The sequence below is a fragment of the Vigna umbellata genome, chromosome 2, assembly GCF_029865625.1.
Source record: "Vigna umbellata cultivar VRB3 chromosome 2, Vumbellata_1.0, whole genome shotgun sequence".
In the NCBI taxonomy this organism is placed as follows: domain Eukaryota; kingdom Viridiplantae; phylum Streptophyta; class Magnoliopsida; order Fabales; family Fabaceae; genus Vigna; species Vigna umbellata.
Genome location: NC_142166.1, coordinates 7,854,819 through 7,876,880, shown reverse-complemented (window position 1 = coordinate 7,876,880; position 22,062 = coordinate 7,854,819). Strand labels below are relative to the sequence as shown.

At 27.0% G+C, this 22,062-nt stretch overlaps 1 protein-coding gene across 1 annotated transcript; it reads left to right on the top strand.

Annotated features, from left to right (window-relative positions):
• The first annotated feature begins 13,293 nt into the window (after window positions 1–13,293).
• On the top strand, window positions 13,294–18,211 carry LOC148203325 (putative inositol transporter 2). Its single transcript, XM_088105969.1, has 6 exons — window positions 13,294–13,516; window positions 13,597–13,667; window positions 16,138–16,473; window positions 16,553–16,660; window positions 16,743–17,339; window positions 17,571–18,211. Exons 1-6 carry the CDS (start codon window positions 13,384–13,386, stop codon window positions 18,063–18,065), a joined length of 1,740 nt encoding a protein of 579 aa, XP_087962095.1. The 5' UTR covers window positions 13,294–13,383; the 3' UTR covers window positions 18,066–18,211.
• The last annotated feature ends 3,851 nt before the right edge of the window (window positions 18,212–22,062 follow it).

The window sequence follows — 22,062 nt, the reverse complement described above, 5'->3', positions numbered from 1 at the left end:
TATTGGGGTAGATACGAAATTATGAATTTTAATTGTGATGATTGTAATTTATTATATTGAATTTGAATTTATGCGTCTGAACATGATATGAGTATTATGGGGATTTCGTAATGGTATAATATGAGTTGAGGAATGTGAGCATTGTATGAGTCTTGTGGAGAGATTCTGTAATGATGTGGTAATTGTGTATATGTTGATGTTGAGGGTCCTGTAGTTGGAGGTTATCCTGATACTCTAATAATCATCTAGTCTCAAGTAGAGAGGGATGAATTATGTGGTGAGAGGAGCAGGAGGTCCTGGTCTATGTGTCGGTTTTGGACATAGTGTTGAAGATTTACCTTGTGAATGGTATGGAGTATTTTGGAAGTATATTTGTAAGAAAAAGTAGAAGTCATCACAAGTGCATAACCTCCCGTGACCGCTCATCAACGTATCATCCGGATGAGTGTCTATTAGGTATTGTGGGACGAATGTCTAATAGGAATTGTGGTATGATGGTATGAGGGTGTATGACATAATTATTATATGATGTTAGTATCAAAACAATTATGCATGTTTTATAAATGATTTGTTGCATATTAGCTCACCCTACTTGTTTGTGTTTGGGTATGTACGATGATCGTATAATTCGTTATACGGGAGTAGAGGAATGAATGTCGTCTGATCCAGTACCAATGAAGAAAGAGATCGAAGAATAAGTTAGAAGAATTCAAGTTATATTTATGAGTTTATAGTTGAAATCTGAGTTTAAAACATGTATAGACATATATCAAATATGAATTTATTTTTTTAAGTGTGAGATTACGGGATGTTACCGTAAATGTAATGTTACGATATATAAATTATGAATTATCCAATGTGAGAATTTGGGATGTTACACTTACATATTATGGATTCTAAGTTTTAAGGTTAAGGATATTTGAATAATTTTTTTTTATTTTAAATTAAAAATAAAAATTATTAAAATACTCCTATAGTTCATAATATATGAGAGTATTTTTGTCAATTAAAATTTAGTAGACTTTAGGAGGTTACATAAGTTAGCCAAAAAAAAAAAAATATATATATATATAGGGGTTTGCTAACGCGCGTACGCCTGTTTTTCAGTTGGTACATTTTAGCAATGTGTACCGGGTTTTAATAGACAAAAATATCCTTATATATCATGGATTCTAAGTTTTAAGGTTAAGGGTATTTTAATAATTTTCATTCTCAAACTTAAAAAAAAAAAAAAAAACCTCAAACCCTTACTCACCTCTCTCATTTCTTTCAATCCTTTCTCTTTCATCTCTCTCACTCCAACCTTTTCTCTGTCATCCCGTAGCCCCAATCGAAAAAAATCAGAAACACATGCCTTTAAAAAAATTTCCTTTGTAAAGAGTTGAGTCATTGACATATTCACCTTCAAGGCAAAGGTTCATTCAAGATCTCTTCAATTTCACCATCTTCACTAACCTCTCTAATTTCATCATCTGTATTTGTTGAATCATCATCTCTAAAAAAAACCCTTCAGGCCAATTACCAATTCTTTCGGATGTCATTATGCTTGTGAAAATTAGATAAAATTATATACGACAAAAATTATAAAATGAAAACTCATTATAAAGTCATTTTTTGTAAGAAATTGTTTAACAACTAAGTGTTTCTAATTTTTTTCCAGGCCAATTACCAATTCCTTTGATGTCATTATGCTTGTGAAAATTAGATAAAATTAGATTAGACAAAAATTATAAAATAAAAACTCATTATAAAATCATTTTTTGTAAGAAATTGTTTAACAACGAGTATTTCTGATTTTTTTCAGGTCAATTATCAATTCCTTTATGCTTGTGAAAATTGGATAAAATTAGATAAGACAAAAATTATAAGATGAAAACTCATTATAAAATCATTTTTTTGTAAGATTGTTTAACAGCAAGTGTTTCTGATTTTTTCAATTGGGACTACAGTAGGGATAACAGAGAAAAGATTGGAGTTGAGAAAGAGGAAAGAGAAAGAGTTGAGAGGAATGAGAGAGGTGAGTAAGGGTATGGGGGATTTCTTTTTTTCCTTTTTAGTTTTGAGAATGAAAATTATTAAAATACCCTTAACCTTAAAACTTAGAATCCATGATATATAAGGATATTTTTGTCTACTAAAACCTGGTACACATTGCTAAAATGTACCAATTGAAAAACAGGCGTACGCGCGTTAGCAAACTCCATATATATATATATATATATATAAAATAATGTTTTAAATATTTAGCAACATGTTTGACTTGGACAGAAACAAAAGGTGTGACAATAATTTTAACAACCTTATGTTATGTATTGATAGAGATTAAGGAATTGTTAATTTCATTATGTTTATCATATTTAACTCATAGTACAAGATTTTGTGCTTCAACAAAATACTTTTCTGTTATATTTGTGTTGCTTCTCCGTTTTAATTAAGTTTTGAAAACCTTTTATACGTGATTTATTTTTTTTATAATTATGTGAGTACTAAATTTTGTATTGTGTTATTTTATTTCATTAGTATAATTATTAAATTTTGTAAATCTTTAATAATTAAGTAAATTTATGTATGAAGTTGTGTTAAAATAAATATAGTGTAGGTTTTTCTTATTTTGTCATTCATTATATAATAATAATACAGTTTAGCCAATTAAATTAATTTAATATATAGAGAACAAAATCCAGTTAAAAATGTAAAATATAGTAAGTTAAATTAAAAAATAGTTTGCATAAAATTTTTTTAATTTAATTTAGTTTTTATTAATTTAGTCTCCTAAAACTTGTAGAATTAATTTTAATGTTCGAGTTGAGAATACTCAGAATAATTTTCAGGTAAACAGCACCTTCCTTGCCTAATGTATGTAATAAGACATGGAAATTAATTAATAAACTGATTTTTTACTTGTGTGTGTTTTACTTTAAAGATGTCATCAATTAAAGTTTAAGCTTGTATTTGTTTTTGAAAATAAATTTGGAAAGTGGATTTGGAAGAAAAATAGAAGTCAAAGTTGAATCCTTTGAATTATAGGGAAAAAGTTAAGATTTGAATAAAAATAAGAGGAAATATTTTGAAAATTAATAAATGATGAGATGGATATGATAGATTAAAAGTAATAATTTAATTGTTAAAAAGATAAAATTAATAATTTACTTTAATATTTTAAAGTAATTGAACTTAAATTGTTAATTAATGTAAATTATATTATAATAAATTTTGAGTGATTTTTTAAAGTGAAAAAATTTAATATTGATAAAAATATATTAAATTAAAATATTTTTAGAAATTAAGATGAAATAAAATTAATAAAAATTTTAATTCATTAACTAACTCTACTTAAAAGAATGTAAATTTTTTATTATTATATTATGAGAGATTAATTTGGATTGTGATATTAGTTTATACTAGCTACAAAGATTTAAACACGATAATGCGGGAAGGGAAAATGAGAAATAGAATGATATTTGAATATTTTGGTCCATTGATCCGAACTTGCATAACCTAAAAAAAATTATTATCATATTTTAATCTCTAAATTGGATGAAAGCCTCTTATTTTATTTTACTTTTTTATGCATTCAACGATCTGGCAATATCAAAACAAAAGAATTTTTTATGAAAAATAACAACAACACTCTATGCCAATATAATAACCATATTATCCTTATTCATTTTTAAATAATATTTCAAACAAATTTATTATATATACAAGTATATTTGAAAATACATATTTATAAAAATATATAAGATATATTATTTACTAAAAGTTATCCAAGCATAAACACATTTTTATATGATTGGCTGGACAATTTATATATATATATATATATATATATATATATATATATATATATAATTTATTAGTTAATTATATCTGATTTATTTTCATTTTTTATACACCCGAATATTACAATAGCTTGAACAAATGGTAGAAAGCCAAATGGTCATGTATTATTTTAAGAAGAACGTGAAAACGATAAAAACAGGAAAAAATTGAGCTGAAATAAGTAAACATGTGATTGTGTAAAAAATAAAAAAAATAAAAAATAATCAAATAACAATTCTCTCTCTATATAAATTGTTTAACCAATCATATAAAAATACGTGTATGCTTGGATAATTTTTAGTGAATAATATACTTTATACATTTTGTTATAAACCCCTATTCACTATTTTTCAATTATATATCAATGAAAACCTATCTTATTATTCTTTATTTAATGATAGAGATTAATTAACTTTATTAGTTTGATCAGAAAAACCAATTTAAATGTTTCTTAAAACTAATTTAACATATAAATTTACTATTATAGCCAAGTCCATATATATGTGATTAGCGCAACAAATCAACTAATTCAAAGATGCACTGCTAAGATTATAAGTGTATGATTATATTCAACTTTAATTAGTAGTCTTCATTTTTTGTTCCCGGATATATAAACACATTAAATACTCAGAAACAAAACTTTTACTATTTATATACTGCGATTATATCTAACTTAAATAAATATATAAATAAAAGTATAGATAGTTTTTAAAAATATATATATAAAATATCACTTAATACTTTAGGAAAACAATTTGATGTTTTTTTTAATATAAAAGACAAAAGTGAGTGGTACCTTAGTTTGAAATTATTCTTGTTCTGTCTAAACATATATGTTATGAAGTAAACCCTAACTCAAATGAATGGGTTGTTCTATTTGGATTGTTATTCTACCAAAACCTAACTCAAATGACCACATACATCCAACAATTCAGATACGTACTAAGACAACATAATATCCATGAAAAAAGGTCTTTACTAATATTGGTGATTCTTTCTTCATACGATATTATTTTACACAGTATCATTTTTTCTATTTTTTTAATCTAAAGTTCTTGATTGTATTTCTACAATTTTTTGTTTAAGAATCACGTGATTAAATTTTCATAAAGTTTCTGTGATGTTAATTGACCATTAATTTCACTTTATTTTGGTTCCATGGGCAATTATAAATGTGGTTCTTGTGGAGTACCAAGAACATGGCGAAGTCAAAGGATATATATGAATTTGAAATGAATGTTGAAATTTCATGCTTTGAATATGACAAAGGATATGGCAAACGTTGGAAGCAAATCTTTAATTTTGGGTTGAGTTTCGGGTAAAACTTTCTTATCTCATTATTCCTTTAAAAGCAAGCACTTTGAGAATCATGGGATCATTCATATTCTGTTCCAAAATCATGAGAAGCATGTGTTTAGAAATATCACATTCACTTAGATTTTTCATAGAGCATAACACCTAAATAGAAAATATATAAAACAACGTTACAAAGTATAATATTGATTTAATAAAATTAATAAAATCTAAAATTTAAAACGGGAAAACAATTAGAAACTTATTTCCGTGTCATTTCTATTATACACTTGTGTTTATATACCTGCGCATACGCAGTGTTTTTTTTAAAGTTATTTTAAGTGAAATAAAATATAATTATTTATTAAAATATGACAGAAAGATATGTATATGATAGTTTTTCTAACAAGGGTATAGAAATATGTTCCTCAAGTTTTTTTTTTGTTTTCCTTTATGAAAGAGTGATAAGTGTTTAGGATAAGTTAATTTTGACATAAATTTGATACTTAATTTAAATTGATTTTGTTAAATATATGTATATATAATCTCAATACTTGTTTTGAAATTTTTGATGCTTACATAGAGTCAAAATAAAAAAAATAAAGGAAATGGAGGAAATTCAATCAATTCTAGACAAAATTGATATTGGTGCAGTTGAGCAACAATTTTAAGACTTGAGCTACACAGGAAAACTCGCATTGAAGGGAAACTTCAAACACTGAATCTAAGGCCATGAAGACTCATTCTCAAAGAAGTTATTTTAGGGAATACGACATCGAAGCATTAGGCATGAGCCACAAAGAAAACTCACATTGGAAGGAAACCCCTACAGCTAAAGTCACACGTGTTCTGCTACTACAAGAAAAAAAAACCGCAGTTACATACGACCAAAACCCGTATATAAGGCTCAAAATCCATATGTAAAATAGTGTTACGTACGTATTATATACGAAGAAAAATTCGTATGTAAAATGGTCGTATGTAAGTTACATACAAATATAGTCGTATAAGTTACATACGAATATATTCCTATGTAACTTACATACATATATATTTGTATGTATGTTACATACAGATATATCTGTATGTAACTTACATAGAGATATATTCGTATGTAACTTAAATATGAATATATTCCTATGTATTTACATACGGATATATCTGTATGTAATGATATCAGAGGAGGCAAATAAATGTCCTACATGTATCAGTAGCACTACTAAAAAACCTGGACATGCACAATTCACATATAGAGTCAAACCTAAACATTATATATTGCACAATTCACATATAGAACCAACAAACATTTCACATACACTTAAATTAATCCTCAAAGAAGCATTGTACATCAATACATAGGTATTGCTAAAATCAATACATAAGTATCCAATAAATAAGTTCTAAACATTGTGTAAATAAGTTCATAAACAGGTTCTATAAATAAGTTCAAGAGTAATGCAAATAAGTTCTAAAAAATGCCTAATAATCTCGATAATCATTTCTATCTTCTGGTTTTTGATCTTGTGGTTGTTGTTGTAGTTGAACATCTTTGTGTGACGGATTTTGAACTTGAGGATTTTGGGGTTGGAAAAATTGTTGTGCAACTGCGATTGTCGATGACGGAAGATATTGCATGATAACGCCAGTAAAACCTTGAAACTGTCGACGCTGCTGATCATTGTGTGCTAATTGCGTTTAGAGATCAAAAATCTCTTATGCATTAGGTTGCTTACTAGAAGAAGATGCATGTGTTTGTTATATTTAACTATCGACATAATCCTCTTAGAAATCAACATTTCCAATGCCGTATATATATATATATATATATATATATATATATATATATATATATATATATATATATATATATATAACTTAATCTACATATAGTTTGTATAGTTTGTATGTGTAGAGAAACATATAAATGCTCACAGGTCCACATAGTAACCAAAATAACTTACCTTTTTTATGAATATTTAAACTTTACATTGCGTTCATGAATTTGTTTATGAAAATACAGGTGGCTAATAATATCAAAATTTTCTAATATCAATTAAATTCATTTATTCGAAATACGAATTATATTCATATTTATATATAAAAGGTATTAGGCATTGATTGTGACTCGTACGTGGGTCAAATCTTGATAAGATATCAACCTTAAGTTTTATTTATTTTTATTGAAAATAGTCAAACTTTTGTTGTTTTTAAAATTATATCCACCCATTCGGGTCTGTTTTAGAGATGTTGAAAAGGAAAAAACAAAATAGAGTATTTAATTTTATCTTTATAAACTGCTTGAATTTATTTTAGCCTCTGCATATAATTAATTATGTAAATCATAGATTTGATTAAAAAAAGTTGTTAGTAATTTTTCTTTTTCAATTTCTTGTCCACATCATTCGCATATGTTATCATAACCACTCTTTAAGCGACAACAACATATAATATATTATAAGGATTCATATAAAATGACATAAGCTAGCTCATTTTGTTATTAACATTATTGAAAGGGGAAAATCTTTCAATACGTTGAAGTTTCAATTTGAATATTAGTCTCATACTCTCGCTCTAAAAAGAAGTAAAGCTTGTAGAGATATTGGATGAATTATGATGATTTAGAAAACAACAATGTTTTAACATAATTTCAAAGTTAATCAGAACTAATTTTTTCCTATCAAGAAGCAAACTCATCTATTTATTCAACATTTTCATAATGCAAACTATACAATTGGCATAGTTCTATACGAAGGGAAGTTGTTACATTCATAGACCTAAATAATTTTGATCCATCTCTTCAGACAAAAGTGTTATGTCCATTTCATGTAGACAACACCTTGAAACAAGATGATTCAATTTCAACACTAGAAATAATGTGAACAAGATCGGATTCACGTGAGTTTCTGCTTTTCAAAATTAGGGTTGATTGTGACAAAATATTAATTCAAATGTATAACGATCTTGCTTCCTGGTGGTAGTTCTCATTGACCTAAAATGTTGGTATCCTTAACAAGCTGCCCTGCCATATAACATCATGGGATATTGACCTTGTTATTAAGATTGGCCAAGAAACCATCTACTATCTAGGACACGCTGCCTCAAATTATTGCGTCATGAATTTCACCCAAAAATAACAGCCATATATATACACACACACACACACACACTTTCAACACATTAATTGAGTCCCATACAAAACTGAGTTGGAATTATTATTTTACGGGAATCAAAAATAAATTTGCTAGTTTTGTAAAATAAGAAAATATATTATATTGTATTTAAAGATGAGACCTAGTCTAGTAATAATTTGGAGCGAAATAAATATAAGATGTAATATGTTCTTCCAAGAAGAGGAAGATTTCACAACAACACATGTTCCACTTTTCTTCGTTCTTTAATGTCGTTGTCATTGCAGGTGGGTGTGCTTGTAAAACATTATGTGATAAAATTGAATATAGATGTTAGAATTAAGTAAGTTATTAGAATTAAGTGATAATGTTAGGAATTATGAGTTTAAAGTTCATTGAATATAGATGAGAAAATTGAATATATAAATATTAAATCATAAGATTTATCTTAAGGGTGATATCATAATCTCATATATGAAGAACTAATATATACTTCATTATTGCACGGCCCCATTATCTTATTATACTATATAATATTATAATATCAACTACTAAATACAATAATATTTATGCATGTTTGTGACTTAAATGAAATCATATGGAAGAAAGTGTATATAGATATATACCACAAGCTTTTTTTATAACCTCAAATGCTCTATTATAATGATGGAAAATGAGACATTTGTTGGTATTAACCGTGGGAAAATGATGTATTTATTCATTCCTATAAAAAATTCTTCAAGTCATATTATTATATTAAAATATTAAAATACTTTCACATTCAAATGTATTCGTTCTAATTTTATATATAATTAATCGTTCGTGTTATTAATTTTTTAAAAATCTAACAAGTAGTTAAAACTTTGGTAACTAAGGTTAGAGAACAATTTAAACTTTAATTCACAAATCAATTATAATTTTTTATTTATAATAGACTATTTTAGATGCTAATAATTTTTAGTTTATAAAATGGTTTCTAACTTAGTTAATACTAGTGCAGAAAAGAGATACGACAACGAACAATAAACGCAACGTGACTGCAAAAACGAGTTGCAAAGCAGTGATAGTGGTGAAAGAGTGATGGTGGCCCAAGAGTGACAGTGGCCTTCGAGCTAGAGACGAAGTGAGTCGAGTAATAGATGACAAAACTAGTCTGTAGAGGAAGGAAGAAGAAAACTCTAAAATGGTAATCTGTGTTTTCTTTGCCAATATAATCCTAGGAAGACATATGACAACATTTGTTTGTAAAATCGATGATAAAAAAGTTTTAATAAAATAAAAAATCATAAATTTCAATGGTAATTTTGAAATTTTGATAAACCTTTTGATCTAGGTTGTTCAAATAACCGAGGTCATATGTCCTTTTTAGAAAAAAAAAAGACAATTTTGAAATTTTGTTCAACATTTTGGCCATCGTTGCAAATAGTAGATATGACATTGGTTGTTCAAATAACCAAGGTCACATGTCCTTCTTAGAAAAAAAAAGTGACAAGTTTGCAAATTTCATCAACCTTTTGACATCGGTTATTTAGTGAATCGTTGCAGAAAGTAGATACGACAATAGTTGTTTACATAATCAAAGCCATATGTTCTGTCTAGAAAAAATAAAATAAAAATATATTGGTTGTTTAGTGAACTACTGCAAAAAGTAGATATGACAATAACCAAAGCAAAGTTATAGGTCTTGTTCGAAAAAAAAAATTAGTGAAAATTTTAGTTCACCTTTCGGCTTTAATTATGTACTAGTCAATGCCAAAAGGTATATATGGCTTGGATTATTTTGTAACTGGAGCCATATGTGCTTTTCAAATAAATAAATAAATAAAAAGCACAATTTTTTAAAAAATTGAAAAATTTGGCACACCTTTAAGCATTGATTCACGATTAATTGATATTTAAAAGTGGTATATATATATATATATATATATATATATATATATATATATACTTTGTTTCACCCCTTGAAAAGTTTTCAGTGAAGTTGCAATTTATATGTCAGGACTCCAAGTATATATTTGGTTATGAATAGAAATGTACGTGAAGAGTATAAAAATAAGACTTACAAAACTTCTTATTTTAGGAATTTTTATTAGAGGTGATATGTTAGTTTTATGTCAAATGTTCGTTGATATTCATGTGTAGTCAACATCTATTCTAAAATGATAACATTAAAATATTGATTTTAATGAGAATTAAATTACTTACTAATTGTTTCTGCAGACATGGAACGAGGATAACCGTTGTGTAAGTTTTCTGTGTGTCGAACGTTCGGGGTGACCTGTAGAATACACTCCGACCTTTAAGTCAGAATGTCTCTTTGTAGGTCTTTTGTAATTTAATAGTGAGTAGAACCTCCAAATTAAATTCCTATTTATGAAGTTTAAAAGAATCTCACCAATTAATTTACCTCTTAATGATCATTAATGCAAATCTTAACCACTCATCAATAGTCATTGTAATATTAACTGCGCATTGATTATGTTCAACTGTTGTGGGGACTGAGTGAGACGCTTTCTTGTGCATTAATCGCTCGATTCTCTCCATCCAGTTCGTCACCGAACCCGATCCGTCAGCTATGAGCCCATAGTAACACTAATTTTTTTACGAAAAAGTATGAACATATTTATTTTGAATGAAACAAAAATTGATCTTTCTCCTCCATATTTTTATTCATTATAAAAAAATCAAGGTTGTATAATTTTTTTATTGATTAATGTTTTAAAAAAAATTAAAGGTAACATTATTTGTTTAGTGAACATTTTAATTAAAAATTTTAATTATGAAATAAGTTCAAAACTTAATATAATGATTAATAATTTTCAATTTTAATTACCAAATAAGTCTAAAATCTAACATAATAATTAATTATTTTACAAATTATTATGTATGTGAATATTTTAAATCAAGGAAGTATTCCCATCAATACAATAGTATATAGTTTTTAAAATTATTATGTAATTAAATTTTTTAGTTATAAGTAAGTCAACCAGACTCAACGTAACTACATTTTTTTACTTTTTAAGTATTATACGAATGAACAATATCTTTTAATAAAAGAAATGTATGCATACTAACTAACACTATTTTTTCTTATATAGTTTATATATTAGAAAAAAAAATACAATCACTTAATATGAGACTAAACTACTAGAAAGACCAATTTTTGAATTTTTCTCACATATGTATTTTTGCTATCTTGTTAATATATGGGCATGTATTTATATGTATAAATGCTTTGGATGATTTTACCACTAGAATTATTTTTTATATGTATTTAAAGTTTTATTTAAGAGCCCTTATACTTAAAAGGAATAAAAGCCAAATGACCACTCTAATTCCAATGGCAAAAAAATAATGTTGAATCTGATTAAGTTTAATAATTCATTCAATTAATTTCAACTAAAGCACAATTAGTTTCAACATCGCATTCAAACAAAAAATAATGATCAAATAGCTTTATATTTCTAAAATAGTCTAAACCGAGCCATAAACATTTCCATGCTATTGTTACTACTATTACTCATATATGCACTAGGACTCATCATTAAAATCATACAAGCCACACAAAAAATAATAATACACGTAAACCTTTATTTTTACGCATCTAATTAAAATCTATATTTTTTATGACATATTTATACATTTCTTTATTGTAAAATCAATAATACTTATATTTTTTTCCCTTTATTTTATTTAACAAAAATGTATTTACATGAACATGACAAAAGGAGTGGTACCCAACAATACTGCTTTGGGCCTTGCATTCTTACGTAGTATTCCTCTTATGTCGGCTAAATAAGAAGGCTAAAGTTTCCTAATAAAACATTTTTCCACTTTTTTTTTCCAATTAACACACATGGCAATGAAAATTACTCATATACCACATTTTGCCTTTATTTATTAAAATAATACTTAGAATTTGGTTTCAAAAATTCGAATTCCAAATTCTTTTTGTTGTTATTGATCAACAGAGGGTTGAAGTTCAGTTTTTGATGAACTAAATTCTAATATTTACAAAGTTAATCATGATATTATAGTAAATAATATAAAGTATGTTCTCTATAAGATTTTTATTAACATATGTGTAGTTGGGAGAGAGAAATTCACATTTTTCCATTAACAAATTTTATTTTCCTTTTCTCTATAGATTTTGAAAGTAACTCTTACAGTTATTTATACATGGAGATGATATAATGTTTAGATGGTTTGGTATATTAATTGCAAGATAATATTTTTTTGACATAAATACATTTTTCCTACATATATTTTTTATTTTATAAATTTTTTCAATCCAGGTTAACCTGTTCTTTTTTGGCCTATCTTATATTTGATTCGTAAAAATGGATCAAGTCTAAAAAAATATATGTTAATTATTTTTATTTGTCCAATATAGCTTTTGGTCTGCAGTTTATATTAAAAATTTAATAACTTCATTTTTATTTAATTAAATTAATAAAAATAATAATTTTTATAAACTTATATCTTAAAATAAATAATATTCATAATTTTTAAATTTTTAAGTACAAATTTATAAAAATAGAAATAGTTTTGAGATGGATTGAAACCATAAATAAATGCAAAACAAAAAACTACTTTTGAATTATATGAAAAAAAATACGTAAAAGAATAAGTTGGTCAGAAGAAACACATAAAACATGCTAGATTTTAAAAATTTAACTCAATCGAATTATGTAAGTTAATCAACGTTGATGTGCACGAACGGTGAATTATGCGAACCAATACACTAAAATATTCAATCCACATAAGATTACCATTTTTATTTAGAAATAAAAAATTATTTTTTAATAATCAAAATACTCCTAAAAATAATTTTGAACTTATGAGTAAAAATACATTTTTCTTACTGTAATCTGAGTGTATATATTATAGGTAGAATTTCGAACACATTGTTACATACTGGTACGAAATGATTAATAAACATTATTTATGATGATAGAAAATTCCAAATTTTATATTTGTATGTGCGTCCAAATTGATTGTCGCATAAAGTTGGTGTATAAATATGCTGCTTAACTCTCCCGTCTTATCTCATAACAATAATAATAGTAATCCCTTCAATAATTGCTTTCTCTCTCCGAGACACAGAAGTTTGTAGCAACGTTGTATTGTGTTGTGTTTGATGGAAGGAGGTGTCGCAGAAGCCGATGTCTCTGCCTTCAGAGAATGTCTGTCTCTTTCATGGAAAAACCCTTTCGTTCTTCGCCTTGCTCTCTCTGCTGGAATTGGAGGCTTTCTCTTCGGCTACGACACTGGTGACTAAATTCATTTCTATTTATTTAACTTTATTTTTCATTTACAAAATTAATTTACTAAATTAGAAAATTATACACAGGAGTCATATCTGGAGCTCTCTTGTATATCAGAGATGATTTCAAAGAGGTCGATACAAAAACTTGGCTTCAGGTAATCTACATTTCTAGTTTCTTCCAAATTTCCTTTATTTTTATGGACTTTTATACCCCTGTCAAATTAACCATACTCAGAACGCCACCCATTCCAATAAGGACAAAACAGGGTATTTAGGATCCCATATTTCGTTTTTCAACTTAACACTTTCTCCTTGTCCTTTCTGTTCGGCCGGTATTAGCTTAATTCGTTTTTCTTAAATGTAATATAATATAACAATTACAAAATGTCTTATAAAATAAGTAGTATTTTAATATATCTTATTGTTAAGCAATTTTATAAAATATTCGTTTGTAAAAAAACTTAGAATTATTTATATATTATAAATTAATCTTATTTTTTAATTAATACGAAACTTTCAATCTTATGAAACACTTATAATAAGAATAAGAGAAAATAAAATTAAGAAAAAAAAATATATTAATTTAGGTTGAAGTAGTTTAACTTAGAAAGAAACTTCTTTTATTCTTGTAGACTCTTCTCGAAGTCTTTATAAACACATTTTCACTTATTCATTTTTTATTATTTTCTTATGCCATTCGATTTAGTAAATCCGCATACGTTGACCAGAGATAATATACATGATAGTTTGTGATTGGATAACAAGTATTTTACACAGTTTATATATATTTTTTTTCTCTTTATTTATGAGAGAAAAATAAGATTTTAATTTTATTTTTTAAAATAAGTTTATATCGGGATTTTATTCAAACTTTAGATATTTTACTAGTTTCCTTTAAAAATCTGATAAACAAATAAAAATTGGTATGCATTAATAAAAATAAAATGTGTCTTAATGATATTATTTTGAATTATGAAAATAAAATTTTACGTTATTATTTTTGCACCAGATCTTTTGTTATCTAGATTATTTATATTATTTCATGTTACTATACATATTCAGTCACGTTTCATACATTGTAGATGAAATAATTTGTTTTTTATTATTCCTACATTCGAATAATGAAATTATTTATTATATAATTATTTTACTATTATTTCTACTATACTTTTTTAGAAAAACTTGCATAAGAAAACCATAAAACAAAGATGGTGGTGGTCACATTCTAAGCGCAAATAACATTAACCAGAAAACTTGCCTAAAAGACAACTCATAAAGCAAATTGGGTGATGACGTAACAATAGGAAAATGGTAAATATGGATGTAATAAAGGCCGTTATTAGAAATTAACTCAAAAGCTTAATGTGAAAATCTTAAAGAGAAAATGAACTAGTATATTCCATTGTAGCATGGACTTACACAAAATCAAAACTTTTTTGATGGCCACAATTTCGTGAAAATTTTTTTGATGGCCATTTCGTGAAAATTGTATTTATTACTTAATTTTTTGTACAAGTAATTGGAGTTAAACTTTAGGTTTTGACTAATGAAAGAAGGTTGTGGTTTTGAATATAGGCCACAATTGTGTGGTCCCAATAACTCTAAATTTATAGGAACACAAAACTCAAGTGGTGATAATATTTTTGCAAGTTTCACTCTGAAGCCGCACCATCCCTTATATGGAAAAACACTAATTAAAAAAATAACCTTAATATGCTTGTAGACAAAGATTTGCAAATAATTCGATTTAGGTTAGATTCTTCCCATCAACAATTTTTCTGTTAATCTCATGAACAACTTTCCTAAATGGTTGTGACATTTCTAAGCTCATAATCAATTAGCTTCTTTCTTGTCAAATATTTTTCTCTTAGTGTCTGTTATTACCATGAATCAAAAGTAGTAACGCTTTTTTTTTAAATAATTCAATCAACTTAATAAAGAAAACCATGATAATATACTGCAAAGTTCAAAAATAGTATCATGTTATAAAGCAAGAGGAAAATAACTCATATAATTCCTTTTTTTTCTTTTCTTGTGTTTATATATATTATATATATATATATTATATATATATATATATTTATGTGATCGTTAAAATAGATATCAACGACATTGTTGAACAAACATTATATATAAACTAAACAAAAATTTAGATAAAACTAATTTTTATAAGTTAATTATTTTCCTTATGTTTTTCTCTCTTATGAATAAATTTGTCCAAACCCATAAATGTCCATTCATAATGTTTTCAGTGGAACAAAGAAAAAAAAATCACTAAAAAAATCATTAAATAACAATACTAAATTAGAAATCAATAGATTAAATTTGAGATCAATGCATAAAATAAAAATTATTCATATCTAAAATAGTCTTTAATATTAATAGAAAAATATAATTAGTTTGTTTATTAATGTTTATTTAATAATTTTCTTGTAAAAAATATTATATAACTTAATTGAAAGATTTGACATAGTACACATGTCATTTTTTTATTGGATTTAAAATAAGCATAGTAACTAATAAATAAGTAAAAAATAATACAGATTCAAAATGTTATAAAAAATATGTATTAAAATATCTTTTTTCTAATCGTTATCAGTTAAAACTTTGTTGTTCATGAAACAGGAAGCAATAGTGAGCATGGCACTTGCTGGAGCAATCATAGGAGCTGCAGTTGGTGGATGGATCAACGATCGATTTGGAAGAAAAAAGTCAATAGTTGTAGCAGATACCCTCTTTTTCATTGGGTCTATCGTGATGGCTAGTGCAATGAACCCAGCAACCTTAATTGTTGGTCGTGTATTTGTTGGCCTTGGTGTTGGAATGGCCTCAATGGCATCCCCTTTATACATCTCAGAAGCATCACCAACAAGAGTTCGAGGAGCCCTTGTTAGTCTCAATGGACTTCTCATCACCGGAGGACAATTCCTTTCCTATCTCATCAACTTGGCCTTCACAACTGTGAGATCACAACACTATATATTCTCCATATATTTTTCATTTCCAATTTAGCAATTCTCATGAACGATGATTTATTCAGGTACCAGGAACATGGAGGTGGATGTTGGGAGTTGCAGCAGTACCAGCTCTGACACAAGTCATATTGATGGCTTTGCTCCCAGAATCACCTCGTTGGTTGTTCAGAAAGGTTACTACTATTAGTGCTGCTGATTTATTTCTTCTGGTAAAATTCTATGTGTTCACTTCTCTATCTTTCTGGTGTTTAACAGGGAAGAGAAGAAGAAGCTAAAGAAATTTTGAGGAAGATTTACCCTCCCGAACATGTTGAAGATGAGATAAATGCTCTGAAGGAATCGGTTGAAATGGAAGTGAGGGAAGCTGCAGGTTCTGACAAAGTGAGCATAATGAAACTACTGAAAACCAAGACGGTGAGAAGAGGTCTATATGCAGGAATGGGTCTTCAAATCTTCCAACAGTTTGTGGGAATCAACACTGTGATGTACTACAGCCCCACCATTGTTCAGTTGGCTGGTTTTGCGTCCAATAGGGTTGCACTGCTTCTTTCACTGATCACTGCAGGGCTAAATGCATTTGGCTCTATTTTGAGCATATATTTCATTGACAAGACTGGGAGGAGGAAGCTTGTGTTGTTGAGTTTGTGTGGTGTAGTAGTTTCCCTTGTTGTTTTAACCGTTGTTTTTCATGAGACCACCACTCACTCCCCGATGGTTAGCACAATCGAAACCTCTCACTTCAACAATACCTGCCCTGGTTACACCAGAGCTACGAACCCTTCTCAATGGGATTGCATGACGTGCCTCAAGGCTTCTCCAGAGTGTGGCTTTTGTGCTTCTAGAGCCAATAAGGTAAATGTATCACAAACCTTTCATATTAAGTTCATCCTCTAACTCTTGCAAATAGAAGATTGAGACAAATCATGATCTTGATTAATGTTTTTATAGACATTTAGACTTTGTGTACTTCTTCAACAAGTAACAAGAGAGTTGTGGGTATCTTTTGGACCAAACCCTAAGATTTTGTGATTGAACTTGTTTTGTTGAGTCCTAAATCCTAACACTAGTTGAATTATTGTACAGCTCTTACCCGGTGCATGCTTGATTTCAAATGAGAGAACAGAAGAGGAGTGCAACAAAGAGGAGAGGGAATGGTACAGTAGGGGATGTCCTAGTAAATATGGGTGGCTAGCTTTAATTGGGCTAGCACTGTACATCATATTCTTCTCACCGGGGATGGGAACAGTTCCATGGGTTGTGAACTCTGAGATCTATCCCTTAAGGTACAGAGGAATCTGTGGAGGAATAGCATCTACCTCCAACTGGGTTTCAAATCTCATTGTGGCTCAGTCCTTTCTGTCCTTGACACAAGCCATTGGGACCTCATCCACATTCATGATCTTCATATTCATCACTGTTGCAGCCATTATCTTTGTCATTATTTTCGTGCCAGAAACCAAAGGACTTCCAATTGAGCAAGTGGAGAACATGCTCCAAACAAGATCCTTGAACTTTAAGTTCTGGCAGACAAGTCCTCAGTCTGCTCAAGTACCAGACCAAAAGCATCAATCAGTTTGATTCACTCGATCATCTGGTCAAATTAATTCCTGTAGTGGTACTAAAAGAGTAAGATGATGCATGTTAGATTTCGCATTGTATATTTACTGTATAACCTTTTAACATTTGGGTGTCTGTGTATACTATTTATTTGCTGTCACAGAATATCTTGATTCCTACGTTTGATGACACAAAATTAGAAAAAAATTACAATAGTAATAATTGAAAAAATTATTAAATCTTTTGTTTTGGAAAAAAGTGAAACAGGATTTTGGGATCAATTTGATCCATAATTTGTTTAAACTTTTAGACCTAAAGCCCAATGCTGTTTTCAGTCGTGGATTTCATAGTTTTGTTAGATTTCAATGATTAGCTACGTTATATTCTTAAATCACTTTTTGTATAAAATAAAGGGTGGTGGTGTTACACAAATACTTCATGTTTTCCTCAACCTCCATTCATACAGGAATGAAAAAAAATTTGCATTAACAATTAAATAAAATCTGGGACGAATAGTTGGTATCGATACATATTTATTATTTGCGGATTACAGATAATAGATATTTTAATATCTGTTTATAAACAATCGAATACTGATATTATATCCGTATCCGTAAATAAAATTTTAATTTATATTTTATTAAGTTAAATTTAATTAAAATTAAAATTAATTTATATTTTATAAAGTTAAATTTAATTAAAATTTAATTTTAATTTATATTTAATTTAATTATATTATATTAATATATTTTTTTAATTTTATTTAAATTTTATTTTAATAATTTATAGAAATATATTTTTTTAAAATATTTGTAGATATTCGTTAATTTTAAAATACCCAATTTTAAAATAGGTATTTTTTAAACTACTATTCATGCTAGGAAATTAATTTTTTTTTCATATTGGGAGTAGACACTCTCGATGTCCCATCTATTATCATCCTAATCCAATACCAATAGAAAAACAATATTATGAATATTAGGTTAAAATATAAATCAATCAATTAGAAAAGTAGAAAACATTATTATTTTTTATTTAGTGGTGGAAGGGCGTAGAAAAATGAAGAGAGAAATAAAGGTGAAGTATACTGAACTACAATATTCCATACTCGAAGAGAGAGAAAAAAACCACATAAACGAATAAATGGTGATTAATTTTCAGTAATTTTACGTGTTCCTATATTGCACAGCATTTCATGAAAAGAAATCATTAATTGGGTTTAGAATCTTTAGATTCAAATCTTAGTTTGTAACATAAAGATAAAGAAGATCCAAATCTTACCAAGACAGATAAAGAATGGATTTAACCAAGAAAGAATAATCTCCATATAAAGTATTGAAAAATAATATGCACTTCATAAGAATATCGAACATACATTTTTTTTTCTTTTTTTACATAAAAGGTGTCTTATAATATAATACTTCTCTTTTTTTCAAATAAAATTTTTATAGTAATGATTCTTCGTGTCTTCAAATCTGGGGCTGTCACTTTGTCAGTATAAATATAAATCAATAATGTTTGCCATTATTTGTAAAATAATGTATTTGTAATAAAAAAAATAAATTTTGCAGTTGTGGCTTCTATAAAACCAAAATAATTTTTTTTGTATAAATATTTTTCCAAACTATTGGTACAATATACACCACGAATTATTTGCTCACTAGACTTGAATTTTATGGCTCCAATTTTGCCAAAGGTATTTGTTCTTCAATTTGATGTTCCTATTATTCAAGAGTACACTGCTATTGTTTCCTTTAAAATTGCTAGTAATGAAAAAGCATGATACTATTCTTAAATAACACTCTTTTATTTATAATTGGTTTAAATTATAACCGAAATGGTGATAAAGTGAAAGAAAGGATAAAACAATATAGAAGCAAATAAAATAGATGTGTTGTTTGGATTAATAATATAAAAATAATAAGGAAACACTATGCTTCTATTTGTGAATTTGGATGAATGAAAGAGTGAAAATAAATAAGTTTTTACAATAAAAACAGTTTTTTTATTTCTTTTAAGAACTTGATATATTTTTTTCCCTTTATTTTAATAGAAATGCATGCTTTTAGTTTTAATTTATAATGAGAGACTTGGAAAATGTAGTGACTAACACCAATTTTGAAAATACTTTGACAAAAGAAAAAAACTATTTTACTCAAATAAACTTAAATGAAAATCTCTTATTTTATAATATAATACTTTTTTTAGAATTAAAAACGAGCAAATTAATCCAAGACCATTTTCCCATCCTAGGTGGACCTTTTTTTATGCGCAATTAATCCATTAAAAAATAATTTTGTTCTATTTTTTTTCTTCAATATTCTTTTGCTTTCCCTATGCATAAAACCAGGTTTTTCTAATTAAATATTGTATATATATTAACTTGCATATTTAATTATATCACCTCAACGATCGTTTTCTGCTGTATACAAATATAATTCGACACATGTTAAATCCACACGTTGACTTAATTATAGTAGGGTTTAGGCAATTTGCACAAAATATGAAGTTTAAAAATTATTATTGATGGGTTGCACTAAAATAATTGAAAAATTGCACTGATATAGCAAAACAATTCAAGAACTAAAATTATATTCTCTTTACATATTATGTCTTAAAAAATATGTTCATAACGAAATATTATTTTTAAAATATCGTAGGTCGTATATTCATGAAAAGAAAAACTATTTCTTTAGCTTGGTGGTGTGGTTTTATCAATTCAAAAAATCAAACATTAAAATGATCAATATATATACGTGTCGACCTTCAGCAAAACATGTTAGAGGAAAGAACAAAAATAATAATAAAAAAATGCATTGAAAGAACATAAAGAAAGAATAATAGAAGTAATATATTTTATTTGATGCGAATTCCTCCACCAAGATTGAGAAATCATTATTTGGGCAGAGTTTTGATAATTTAATTAATAAGAGTGTGACTTTGGTGAAAATTGTTGTATTAGAATTTGTTACTTAGTGGAAACGAAAAGTATATAGAAAGTGGAACAATGGATGATAAATAAGAGAAATGAGACAGATATCCACATGCGAAGAAAAAAATGAACCGAACAAGTGCTTGTAGGCTTTCTCATAATGTTTTGGTTGAAAAAAAAAACATTTTTCACATGTTTCTCACTTTTACAAACCAACAATTTATGTTTTCTGATGTTCAATCATTACTCGTACTGGATTTCGCCTCCTCAAAATGGGTTGTTGGGGAAGTTTATTATATCTCACATTGTCTTCCATCTTTAATATTCCATTCTTCATCCATTTTCAAATTATTATAATTAGGTAAAGAAAGCAATGGCGTTTTTCCTATTTTCATTATATATGGGGATATGTGTTTTATTCTAAGTATAAGTGTTTAGGAAAAAACAATCTTTAAGGGAAATGGATGATCATTTGCCTTAAGGAACTAGTTAATGTGTTTAGGAATAAATGTTAGATATTTTGTTATTTATGTTAGAATATTTATTCACAGAAAAATTAATCATTTAAATTTTATATAAGAAAAAAGAATATAGAGGAAAATAATATATACGTGCTACATGCGAAAAAAGGATATTTGTAACGACAGATGACAAAGAAGATATGCAGAAAGAATGACAAAATTTGTTAGGCACTAACACTATAAACAAGACAACGAAGAAGGAAAGCTTGCTAAGATGCAACTTTGTTTTGCGTTTCATGATTTATTTTTATATCAAACTATTCCTTAAAAAAAATATTGTATTTTGGACGTTCTTGGTTAAAAGATTAATCTCCGGACAAAAATAAAAGTAAAAATATTGTATATTAAGAAAAAGTTATTAACCATTCAATTTCCTAACACCATATTTTGGAATAAACAAAATTAGAAATTAAACTTCTAAGAATGTTTAAATGGTACATTCGTACATTAAAAAATGTGTGCATCAATATATATATTTTAAAAAAATTATACTGAACATATAAAAAATCTATATTATTATTAATCATGATATATATATATATATATATATATATATATATATATA

Bases quoted from the DNA above. Each gene is read 5' to 3' on its own strand.
- LOC148203325 (XM_088105969.1), top strand. From the start codon at position 13,384: ATGGAAGGAGGTGTCGCAGAAGCCGATGTCTCTGCCTTCAGAGAATGT. The intron at 13,517-13,596 runs GTGACTAAATTC...AATTATACACAG, and splicing joins TCTCTTCGGCTACGACACTG to GAGTCATATCTGGAGCTCTC. The intron at 16,661-16,742 runs GTTACTACTATT...GGTGTTTAACAG, and splicing joins CTCGTTGGTTGTTCAGAAAG to GGAAGAGAAGAAGAAGCTAA.